The following is a 12,690-nucleotide window of genomic DNA, read 5'->3' as shown; positions in this document are numbered from 1 at the left end:
AAAGCGAAGGAGAAAATCCGAGGGGATCAGTAGTTGTAGTTAATGAGGTGGGTGTAGGCTACTTCTAGGCATGTTACTGAGAAGGAGGTGGGTATACGCTTCTATATAGTCCAATGACTTTTTGGCTGATAGGTGGGTATACTGTCAACAGACAGAAAAAGGGGTGGGTATAGTCCATATACTTGTGTACAGTGTACCCTCCACTACAGCACTGGAGGGGATGTTAGTAATGCTTTATCTTACTCTATAATGACAAAAACTCTGTCTGTGTGTCTGTTCCACGTTTTTCTCCTCACTGACTTGGTCAATCCATGTGAAATTTGGCACAGTGGAAGAGGGTCATGGAAGGATGCAAATGAAGCAATATCATTTGGCCAAAGGGGGGCGCTATAGCAACCGATTGAAATTGCAAACTTTGAATGGGCATATCTCATGCCCCGTATGTCGTAGAGACATGAAACTTTGCACAGAGATGCCTCTCCTCATGAGGAACAAATTTGCATCAAGAACCCATAACTTCTGGTATATAGATTTTCTGCCATTTTGAATTTTTTGAAAAAGACTTAAAAAATCGATCTCTTCCTAGGAAGTTTGACCGATCTGCATGAAACCGGGTGAACATAATCTAGGGACCAATATCTAAAGTTCCCTCTTGGCAAAAGTTGGAAAACTTACTAAAACTGAGCTTCTATAAGGCAATGGATATTGCGGAGGGCGTGGCTCATCACATAAAGGTGTATAACATCTGAAGGGTTTCACCAATCATCACGCAACTTTGTAGGCATATGACCTCACATAATCTGAGGGGACCCCTCCATTATTGACCCCATCAAACAAAATGGGGGCGCTAGAGAGCTAATTTCTTATCTCGGCCTAACCGCCATATCGATTTTTACTAAACTTGGTAGATATGTAGAACAGGACGCCTCAAGGTGACTGGAGAAATTTAACTCTAATTGGCAACTAGGTGGCGCTATAACAACAGAAAAAAAATGGCTTAAAAATGGCTAAAATGGGACCAATCACTGTGGCTCCCCCTGTGGCCCAATGTTTTGTTTTTTTTTAATTTTTGGTATGACTAAGTCATGGTATGGTATGCTGTACGTAATCACGGAAACTGTCAGTGTGTCATTCCGTCAGTCAGTCATTCTGTCTGTCCCACGTTTTTCTGCTCACTGACGTGGTCAGTCTATGTGAAACTGCACACAGGCATTGAGGATTGGCATAGGTAGAAGGTGACAAAGCTACCAATGGGTATGGACTAGTTTAACTTTAAATTATTAATGATTTATTTTGTAAAAAATGTAACTTGCTGACAATAACAGTTTCAAATTTGTCCATATTTGTTGAATGACATGCTTACAATTTCACTGTAAGATAATTTGCACTAATATAAAAATGGTTACCTTAGAAGGCTAAGCAGTTAACTGAAACTAACATAGGACTTGTCTCACTCTTTCTATAATTAGTACAAATGACACTGTCCTTTACAGAAACCTTAAAGACTGAGAGCTATCTGACCCTTTTTAGGAAGTTATTAGAAGTTTTAGGACTCATAAGTGTGACTCAGATTTTCCAAAAATAGAGGTGGCAGCAAAAGAGGAAGCTGTGATTCAGTGCACTTTAAGGACATGAGCCACTGATGTGTTTTTGGACAGACTACACCACAGCAGTTGTGTATAATGAGCTAAATTACCTGATAAAGTGTAATCCACCTGAGGCTTTGATTCCCCCTGTGATCTTTCAGATGAGTCCTTTCTGGTTCTGCTTTAAAACAATTGTGTTACCCACTCTGATTCACGACTGTTATCACTACAAAAATGACAACTCTGGTGCTGTTGAAAGCAATTTCATCCTTGGATGGTTCGGGGTCATCGAAACCCCAGCATTGTTCACTGATAGATAATAATGACAATTAGTATAGAACATCCCAGAACTGTGTATGTGACTTCATCATTAAAAGTCCTCATCTAATGATGAACATGTCCAAACAATTTTGGATTTTTACTTATGTGGCCATTTAATGACTCCTAATAGTGACATAATTTACTCATATGAGGGATGAGTCATGGGGTGAGCTCAGTCAGCAGAGGACAGAGAACTGAAATGCAGACTGTCGAGGCAGACGGGAAAAGTTCCATCTATCCATCCATCCATTTTCATCCGCTTATCCAGGGCCGGTCACGGGGGCAGGAGGCCAAGCAAAGCACCCCAGACATTCCTCTCCCCAGCAACACTTTCCAGCTTCTCCTGAGGGACCCCAAGGCGTTCCCAGGCCAGACGAGATATGTAGTCCCTCCAGCATGTTCTGGGTCTGCCCCGGAGCCTCCTACCAATTGGACGTGCCCGGAACACCTCCAGCGAGAGGTGCCCAGGAGGATCCTGATCAGCTGCCCGAGCCACCCCAACTGACCCCTTTCGACATGAAGGAGCAGCGGCTCTACTCCGAGCTCCCTCTGGATGTCCGAGCTCCTCACCCTATCTCTAAGGTGAAGTAAAGTGAAGGTGCAAAGGCTTGCTGGTGTGGTGAGGGGAGCAAATCTGTGTGACTGTGAATCCACTGGCAAACCACAATGAAGCAGGGAAAAGATGCAGACAGGCAGAGACAGATTCCAGGTTACAGGATTCACATTACAGAGTAACAGAGGCTTGAAAACAAGGCATGACCAACATCGCATCTATGACAAGCTGCCTACTGACTGGAGGAAAAGGGTGTGGTGTATGTACTGCAGGGCTGATGAGGAAAGTGGGAACAGGTGTGTAGGTGAGAGGGGATGCCAGGTGACCAAGACTGGCAAGGAAGTCTGAGGACATCTAGTGGACGGTTTGAGGATGGCAGGATTGAAGACACAGGAGAAAACATGTTTTGCCCAGGCAAAACAAATAGTTGTGAAATTTGAGCAGAGATGAGCAGAGATGCAAAAGTTCAAATTATTGCATATCAAACAGGAATAGGTTATTTACAGAAAAAAAAAAGAAAAATAAAAAAATACATGCCTGACAGCAAATTCATAATGGAGAAATCTTTTATTTTAAAATAAGACATGAAAGTTGAGTTATTACTTTTGCTTTTTACATTGTGCTGGTTCATTGAGGCTACTACACACACTTCTGGACAAAAACTACTGGCAGCAATTAATCCTGGACATTATCCTGTAAGTATCTGTAAAAGAAAGAAAAAAAATCATCTATGTTAAAAAAATAGATGTAACACTACTTCATTTAAATTTTTTTTACTCTCTACCTTTGCTGTACGTACCTGGGTAAGAACACAAGGGTCAAATATAAAAGGCTCTTCAAAGTTTTGACTGCATATAGAGAATCAATACAGAATTAACAACAATAAACTTAAAGGGAATAAAGAAATGCGATTATAACGAAGGGTGGGATCACTGATTGTTTTTGTTTCTCCAAAGTTAACACAGATATCCATCTTTTACCGTTAAAGACACAAAACATGAATCCATTGCAACACATAAAAAAAACAATCATTTATTATCAGCAGATCATTTAATCAATTATAATGAAGAAAAACTTACTCTGCAAGACAAGCACACACACAGTGGACTCCAAAGCAACATTGCCATATAAACATGGATTAAATGAGTTATTCTACACATAAAGTAAAGTCATGATGAGCTATTCACAAATTGAAAAGGCAATCAGAAAAATGCAGACCTAAAATCAAATGGATGACGCCCTGAGAAAGTCGTCTGAAGTTGTGTTATTTCAGAACTGATACAGGAAAAAACAAAACGTCCTTAAATGTACAGCAACATTCTTAAAATGAGATAAAATTAATGCTTTAATATCTGGCTGCAAGTGAGAACTGGTTTAACACAACATCAACTTTTTTTCTCCACATCAGTACATTAAACAACACGTCATCTGAGACCTCAAATGATATTAGGATTTATGTTTTCAGCATAAAATAATGCTGCAAAGACATGTTTAACAGTTCTCAGTTGATGTTGGTGTGGAGGGTGTTGATCAGGGGAGTGTGACAGAAACAGAAGGCACTGTGACGTTTTCATAGTTCACTGTGACGTCTTGTCCATTTGCATTACAATTCACCTGTGGAAAACAAATAAGCACTTGAGTTAGACTGAAATAAATAAATGTTGAATTTGAAACTGGAGCAGTCCGTGGACTTTTTAACAGTGAGACGTTACCGCAACATGAACAGTCTCCACCAGCATCTTAACATCATTTACACTGACTGACAGTCCCTGATCCTTCATAGACATTTTTCATTTCACACATCACTTCACTTCAGTTTTTATTCCCAACTCACAGTGTTGTCATCAGGTGGTCTCTGGTTCCCTGGAAAATAAGGCACGGAGGAACATGTCAGCTCTAAACTTACAGTTTGTGTTCATCAGTCTGAACAAATGTTGGTGTGAATTTTCTCACCTGGAGCTCTGAAGAGATGAACAGTAATCACAGTTATAAGGAGGAGTTCAGCCACACGCATCACCAACATGATGTAGTCCAGAGCAGACCAATAAGCTGTACAAACTGTGCAACAGAGGAATAAAGTCAGAGAGGAAAGTTATCAGCAAACGAGCACAAATTCACAATTGCTGCGACCATGTAGGCTATGCCGATGCATCCCCAAATTGCTATGGACTGCCCAACGTGCATTTAAAGGTCCAGTTGGATTTAGGAGGATATATTGGTAGAAGTGGAATTTATTATAAGTAAATTTTCTCTAGTGTATAATTACCTGAAGATAAGAACCAATGTATTTTTGTTACCTTAGAATGAGCCTTTATATCTACATAGGCAGCAGGTTCATGTCTACAGAGATCACCATGTTGCACCTCCATGTTTCTACAGTAGCCCAGAAAGGACAAACCAAACAGACGTCAACGTCAGCCACCATAGTTAGCAGCCCACCTGATATGAGAGTATCGGAAATGTGACAATTACTTTATTCAGTGTTTTTAGCAGTTTTAATCACCGGGTTTGTTTTGGAGAGGAGGAGACCTCTGTGGATAATTTGGCTCCTGGTAAAACCCTCCAGAACCAAGAACACTGACGGAATTCTCACAGGGAGAAGATTCAGCTGGTTGCAATCTGCAATCCTTACTGCTAGACACCACTTTATCTCCCTAAATCTCACAGGTACTAGCCAAAAATTCAAGAGGACATTTCTGTGCTGTGAAAATCAATTAAAAGAAAAATTATTTAAATAAAAGATTAACAAAAACCGCGTGTGTTTCATGTGTTACAAACAGCATTTTGGCTGCCCCTGTCTGTTCTGCTCAAAACCCCGTTGCTAAAGAGAATTAGCATACCTGTGACAGTCAACAGAGTTTAAACATTCATTTGATAGTTTAAATTAAATCAAACTTTTGGCTCAAAAGCAGCATCCAGTAAAAAAAACATTCTGCAACTACTTTTACAAACAAAAAATATCCCTCTCCAGACATGTTTTATTATTGACTACTAATACTAATATTTTGTTGAACATGGTCTTCCAACATAAAATCTGAAAAGGGGCTGGGAGCAGATCTATTCTGTCTCCCTCATTGAGAAATTTGCTTATGGTTAAGTTATCTTTCGCTTTAGGCTATCTGCTTTCTGCTTTCTCCAGCGCTGCTCGTGCTAGCATAGACTCACAAGTCAGTCTTTAGACACTTTGCTTAACTAAAGACTGATGACTTTCTCCCTGATTTTGTGTTTAGATGGGCGGAAACAATTTCAGAGTTTAAAAAAACTCCCTACGTTGCAGAACCAATAGTAAATCTGCAGGGCAGTCCTTAGGTGGCTCGCTGAACTCTTGTGCTTGTAAACATAATCCAACTGCTTTAAAAGTTTTAAACAAAGTCACTGTAAGTCCTTCATTTCCACAATCTTGTGGACTGAGCACACGTTTGATAAAATGGAGTTAAATCTCTCGGCATACATTTTCAAGCTCGGACGAGAAAAGGGGGAGCGCACATTTCCGGGAGGGTGTGTCCTTTTAAAAAATGCAAGAGGCGTTGCTTTGTTGCCGGCCATTTTCTCCGGTGTGTTAAACACACTTAAGAAAGGAGTGTCCCCAGACTATCAGAAGGCGGAGATCTTGGATTGTCTGGTGGTGAGACTAGTGCTAGTATTACTGGTGAAAGAGCATGCTGCCTCAAGATAGCTAACATTAGCGTTACAGGAAACAACAAAGATTGAAGCATACATGTTCAGATGAGGAATCTGTTGTGCCCCAAAACTGGCAACATATATGAACCATATCAGAATGTTAAGTGTAGTTAGCATCTTTTACTGGTGTTGTTTGTTAGCTTGTTAGCTTGCAGGCTAACTGGCAGTGACTGACATCGTGTCAGTGTTAAAATAATATCTGCTACAATGTTTGTTTCTTTTTTGTAGCTAGTGGAAGGAAACTCCAAGTTTACATCCAAAAACTGCACATCTACCATGTTTGCTTTCAAAATGTTTGACTATGCTGATGCTAACTCTGCTCTATGCCAAGACTGCTCTGCACTGGAGGTTTCTATTTTCTTAGTTGGTGTTATGTGAAGTCTGTTGCCCGTCGTAATGTGTTTCCTTTGATAAACAGCAATTGGCCTTCATATCTGTGATGTACCTGATCCTGCTTGAAGCCAATTTTCATAGTGGCCAAACAGTGCAGTTACACCGTTATGTGATGCCCCATGGCCAAAAAAGTATTTTTTCCTTAGATTTACATGGCAAAAGAGACTTCTGTAAATCAGCGGATTTTTTTCCGAGCATCACAGCCCTCCCGAAATGATTCATTTCACTATCAGGATTTGTGGGTCCAATAACATTTGGAAAATCTAGAAACGCTGCGAGCCTGAATAATTTTGTCCCCATTCAAGTTAATGGAGCACTAAACCGGAAGTTGGTACCTGCTTTATGGGCCACAGAGTGCAGAAGCCATGCTGATCATCTTGGTAATTATGTAGACCTATATGGCAGTTGACTATTTTGACTTCATGCACCACGTGAGCGACTTTCATAGGAATGAATGAGGACCCGCCTCCAATGCTGTATCCAGGTCGTATTATACATCTATGGCATAGTTCCCCAGGAAAGCAGCTCAGCCTTGCTTCCAATGTTTATCAGTGACAACTTGCAGTATTCTAGTGAAAAAAATCTCCTATTGTTACCTGCTGTTGTGTTGTTTTCAGTTGTTGTTGCTGATTCTGTTGTTGCTGTTGTTGTGTCCTCACCTGAACAGATGAACACAACTCAAACTGTTGTGATGTAATATTAAAACTTCAAATCCATAAAATAAACAAATATTTGAGGTGATTATTCTCATCAGTTTGAAGTGACTTTAAACAGCTCAACATGTTCTCACCTGGTTTCTCACCTGAGGATTGAGATCTGAAGGGAAACTCCAGCACTTTGTCACCATGAGTCACTGCACATGTAAAAAACTTACAGCTTGATGTGTAAATGTAGACAGAAGTCAGAAAGGTCACAGAGGCATAGCAGAGAGACTGTGATGTCTTTATGTCCTTGTTGTCTTTATCCACATCTTGACCCTGAAACAGCCACTTCACTGTGTGTGTACATTGTTCATCTGTCCACACAGAGCAGGTTAATGTCACCTCATCAGTGTCCTTCTGTTCAGTCACTGGTGAAGATGGAGATATTGTGAGAGACAGACGACAAGAGTAAAATGAACTTCATCACTGTAATCATAATTATTGTAATGTTTCAGTATATTGTTCTAACAAGACAGTTTGAGCTGAAAACATGTTGGAAATACTCACTTCTAAGAACAGACATTTCATACCCACGGAAAAAACTTTGTTGCTCTGATTTGTGGTCCTGTATGCAGATGTAATAACCAGCATCCTCATCTGTGACCTTCTTCATAACCAGAGAACATTTCTCTGTAATATTCAGTCTGTCTGATTTAGCGTTTTCAACAAGCTGCCCACGATTAACCAGCTCTGTTTGTGAGCTTAGTTGTTGACGGAAGAGCCATGTAGTACCGTCACAGTTAACCTGATCATCTGCCTTATTTTCACAAGACAAAGTGACATCATCTCCAGCTCTGACAGTTAAGAAGGGCTGCTGTCCAGTTGCTGCTGCTGATAATATGAGAGAGAAACATAAGGAATAGAGAGAATTAAAAACATGACTATTAAAGTCAAGAGTTCACTAAAGTCCCCATTCACCTGGCTGGAAATCAAACCAACTACTTGGCTGTGTTGATTAAACGAAGGTTTAGTAAGAAAGGAACATTAATGATATTAATAAATCAGCTTTTTTAAAAGAATATTTCTGTTATTTACAGATGATATATGTATCCTTACCTGTAAACTGAAGCACCAGGATGAAAAATAAATTTGTTTTAATCCATCTGAATTCAGCCATCGTGCTGCTTCTGTGTATCTCTGCTGTTCTCACGCTCTAAACTGGTGCATCTTTCACAGGAAAGCAATAGGAATCATTTATGGTCACTTCCTCATGTGGCAATATAATGTTACTGAAGCTGCTGCAAACAGCAAAGATAAGCTTCTGTCTTAGTTATAAGAAATTTTGACTTGCTTTTTTAATTTTTTTTTATGAGAACTGAAGAGTTTTGATGAGAATGTTGGTAACAACAGCAGCAGAGCTCTGGACGTTTGAACACAAAGGCTGATCACATTAATAGTTAGTGTCTGATAGATGTTAAATAACTGCAGGGAAGAGCATTTTGCACACATGTACTGTCCAATCTGTTCTTGTTGTTCTGAAATAATACAGTTTGTCACAGGAGATGTCACATTCGTGCTCATCCACAAAATGGCAGCTGTGTGTGTTTGATGTACTTCCGCTGTAGTTTCTGTCCAAGTCTCTTAACTGGTGCTTCTTATGTAGGGAAGCAGTATCAGCTGTGGCTAAGACGAAGTCACTTACTCATATTCTGTTTTTTTTCTTATAGGTGGAGCATGCCACCTTTTCTCTCTGGAAATTTCGAAACAGCCATCAACAGTAACTTATAGTGAATGCAACTGCAACTAAATGATCCCCTATTCCCTGATCAGCGGCAATATTAGAAGAAATCAACATTAAAGAGGTCAGAGGTCACTGCAGCCTCGTAAAGATCCTGTGAAACTGGATTAAACATGTGGACTGAGAGGTGCTCAGGAGATTTTGCTAAATACACTCACATGATGCATTTGTGACATTGATGTTTTTCGCCTCCTAAGAAGAAGAAGATGACGGAGGAAGTCTAATGTGTAACAGCTGTCGGTTAACAAACATCTTTTGCAATAATTCAACTTGTTTTCTTTAGATGATGTTTGTTAGAAAACAGACAGGATTTATGGTGAGGAGGTGAAGAGTCAAACTCCTCACCCACCAGGATTTCACTCCTGATGTCAGTGGCGCACCAGTCGGATACCTGTTGGCTGTAAAAAGCCTCAACATGATGACATGTGGATGTGCCAGTAAGTGAGCTGTCAGTTCCTTATTCTGTTTAAATTAGCACTAAAAGTTAGTGTTGCATTTTTTTTAGACCTGCAGTTTCCCTTTTGTGTTCCCTCTGAGGCCACCTCACATTTCACACTTTAGTTATGCAGCTATGTTAATTACTTCATATAACTAATCACATCGGATTACTTATTGATAACTTTTCTAAACAATGTTTTAAAGTGGGCAACATACATATAGAATGTCGATTTTGACAGCATTTCCACCGCTGGTAAACAAGCTTTATATTGTACAGTAATGTGAGAGCTCTCTTCTGATTTCAGCAGTAAATACTGTTGAATTTCTAGTAAGGATAGACCGATACATCGGCCGGCCGATACATCGGGCTGATATTTGAGTTTTTTACTTGTATCGGCATCGGCCGATACGCGCGTGGGTTCGCGGATTTATTTTTCCCTGGCACTTTTTTTCATTTGAAAGTATGTGGTTAAGTTGAACAAAGCTGTTGAATCCTACTGTGTACAGTAGTTGTTGTTTTATTTATGCTTCAGCTTAAATATTTGTTTATTTTATAAAGACATTACTGGAAGATTTAAGAGCACTGAACTCTTTTTTTTATTTGAATGTATTATAATAATAATAATAATAATAATAATAATAATAACATTCTACCTGTTCTACCTCAACTTTCCATCTTGTTTTAGTATTTTTTACTGTTCAGTAAATGTTTCTTATTTTAAACTTGAGACCTGTAATATTTGTTATCATTGTGTCATTTTTTTTTTATGTAAACTGAGGGAGCAAAAGCAGTATCGGCCCCAAATATCGGCTCAGGAAAATCGGCAGTCCATAATCAGTCATCGGCTAAGGGTGATGGAAAAAAATCGGTATCGGCATCGGCCCTAAAAAATCCATATCGGTCTATCCCTAATTTCTAGCACTGAGAGACGTTCTTATTATCCGATGACATGGTTGCAGACATGGCAGACTCAAGTTGCTTAGAGCAGTTCACTTTGGTTTGATTGGCAGACAAGACGCACTGTGATTTTTAAACATGAGGACCAATTGAAAACAACGTTCAACATTTAAGTATATGCTGCCAAACTGATGGAACCTGTCGGGATGTGGACACGACTTTGCTGAGTCCAGATGTCTAGAAATATGCCAAAAGAAGGCGTTACTACACAGTGAAAAGACGCAAAGAAACAGTAACTGTAATTTACTTACATATTTTTTCCTCAGTAACTGTGACACATTTACAATAAATAATAATTATGTAACTACATTATGTGTAACTAGTTAGTCCCCAACACTGGTCTCGAACTATAACAACACATTCTCACTCCCAACTTGTCAAATACCAATGCTTGGTCAGTGGTCTACACTATAACGCACAACATCATCACCATCAGTTTGTATGCCCCAGAGCAGGTGCGTCACTACTTTATGATACCTGCGCTGTGTCTTTTAAAAATTACCTTGTGTTTTCACAGGAAATTTCCAGTTTCTGTTCATTACTGACTCTTTCTAAATTACACTTAAACAACACAATATAGTTCTTGAGGTCTCAAAATATATATCCAAGATCCTTGTGATGGTACATCAACTCATAGGTTGGATGACACCTTCGTCATTGCTTGAGAGCGTCTGTTTCGCTTGCACCGGCACTATGCGGTGCACACAGACACAAAAAGGACTATGAAATTTGGCTGCTTTACGGCATACATCATATCCCCCTCCTCTCTTTAGAGTAGCGTAGCCAAACCAAGGTGAACAAAGTGGTTGTCATGGCTGAAGCGACAAAGAAAAGGAAGAAGGTGAAGGTGTTGTCCGAGGAGACAAAGAAAAGAAAACGGCAGAGGAATAAAACAAGAGCTCGAACTAGGATTAATATTGGCCCTGCTTTCACACGCTGGCGAGAGCTGGAAGAGGAGGAGGGATGCCTGACCTGGGCAACCTATAAGGCTACTTTACCTGTTCTGATGACATGATGATTGCGCATTACACGGGCCAGCTTCAGGAAGTTCACCGGTATGGTTGGCTTGTCAACACATGCACGCGCAGAAAGATTTCTGCGAAAGCTGTAACAGACAATACCGTCTTTCGTCTGTAGGGGGACCCCATGAGGTAAAAAGCGCAATCCTACATTGTGTTGCTTTAAGTTTAGACAACAAAAGCACACTACACTGTTACAAACAGGAATCTAGCTGAGGTAGGGAGTTTGTCCCTTCCTTCTCACCAAACCTATGCAGACTTTCTCGCTCTTTTTACTACAGCAGTCGCTTGAAGCATCAAAGAATGCCTCTGCCCTGTGCGTGTCATACCACTGCTAAAGGGTGCCTCCTTATGTCAGTAACTGACGCCAAAAAATCATTGGTATTTGACAAGTTGGGAGTAACTGTGTTTATTATATATATGATTTATTGTCAGTCCATGACTTTGCTACAGCCTGAAATATATCAACAATTATTAGATTAACTTGAAATTTTGAACTGACATTCGTGGTCCCGAGACATTGAGACATTGAGGACAGGTGTGATTCAGGTGCTTCACTCCCTGGGGTATTTAAGCTGCAGGCTGCAAATACTGCTCTCGCTCTCATTCTCCGTATGCTTCTAATCCACAGGCATGGGTCTCCCCGACATGCCGCAGCCTTAAGGCTGGGTTGCACCTCCAGCCTTAAGGCTGGGTTGCACCTCCAGAAAGGCCGAGGAGTGATGCCGGCCTTGTGAATGGCAGCAGTCTGAAGTCAGCCATCAAGTAACAGTTCACATGTGACAACAAAGGACAACTACAGGAGCTGCCAACGTGCTGCAAAAGTGGACCTTGGCCTGCTCTCCTCCTCCCCCTCGGCGAGTGAAGAACTGACTATTCCCCTCTCCCCAGCATTCGATGAACTCGGACTTGCATGTTCCTCTCAGGATGAACTGTAATAACTTTCACGATCCTTTAAGCTTTCATCTAGCACCACCCTCAGGCCAAAGATTTTACTTGGCTGATATCAAATACCTGCAAAACTACTGTCATTCCCATCAGCCTCAGCTGGACTCTGTGTTAGGTACACAGCCAGTTTGTGCAAGTAACAGAAACACAGTGGTGGAAGAAGTCCTCATATATTTTACTTATATTGTCAAAGTAGTACTGCTTTTACAAAATACTCTATTACAAGTAATAATAAAAGTTCATATTAACAGCAAAATTTAAAGTATTTAAGTTAAAGTACTTGTTGGGCAGAATGATCCCTTCTTAAAAAGTATTTATAATATTATGGTGGTGGTGTTGGAGCACATTTTAATT

The 12,690-nt window shown here is 40.2% G+C and overlaps 1 protein-coding gene across 2 annotated transcripts; it reads right to left on the bottom strand.

The window, feature by feature from the left end:
- Positions 1-2,735: 2,735 nt before the first annotated feature.
- On the bottom strand, positions 2,736-11,953 carry LOC117270344 (uncharacterized). 2 transcript variants are annotated; one of them, XM_078173974.1, is made up of 7 exons: positions 8,292-11,953; positions 7,743-8,066; positions 7,325-7,603; positions 7,131-7,193; positions 4,414-4,518; positions 4,295-4,323; positions 2,736-4,074 (listed from the first exon to the last, which is right to left on the bottom strand). In XM_078173974.1, exons 1-7 carry the CDS (start codon positions 8,350-8,352, stop codon positions 3,991-3,993), a joined length of 945 nt encoding a protein of 314 aa, XP_078030100.1. In that variant the 5' UTR covers positions 8,353-11,953; the 3' UTR covers positions 2,736-3,990. The 2 variants fall into 2 exon arrangements, with proteins under 2 accessions (XP_078030100.1, XP_078030101.1); XM_078173975.1 differs by having other exon boundaries at positions 2,737-4,074; positions 7,337-7,603; positions 8,292-11,952.
- Positions 11,954-12,690: the final 737 nt, after the last annotated feature.

Source organism: Epinephelus lanceolatus, chromosome 13 (assembly GCF_041903045.1).
Source record: "Epinephelus lanceolatus isolate andai-2023 chromosome 13, ASM4190304v1, whole genome shotgun sequence".
Taxonomy (NCBI): domain Eukaryota; kingdom Metazoa; phylum Chordata; class Actinopteri; order Perciformes; family Serranidae; genus Epinephelus; species Epinephelus lanceolatus.
The sequence above is the reverse complement of the archived record's forward strand: the minus strand, read 5'-3'. Positions and strand labels throughout refer to the sequence as shown.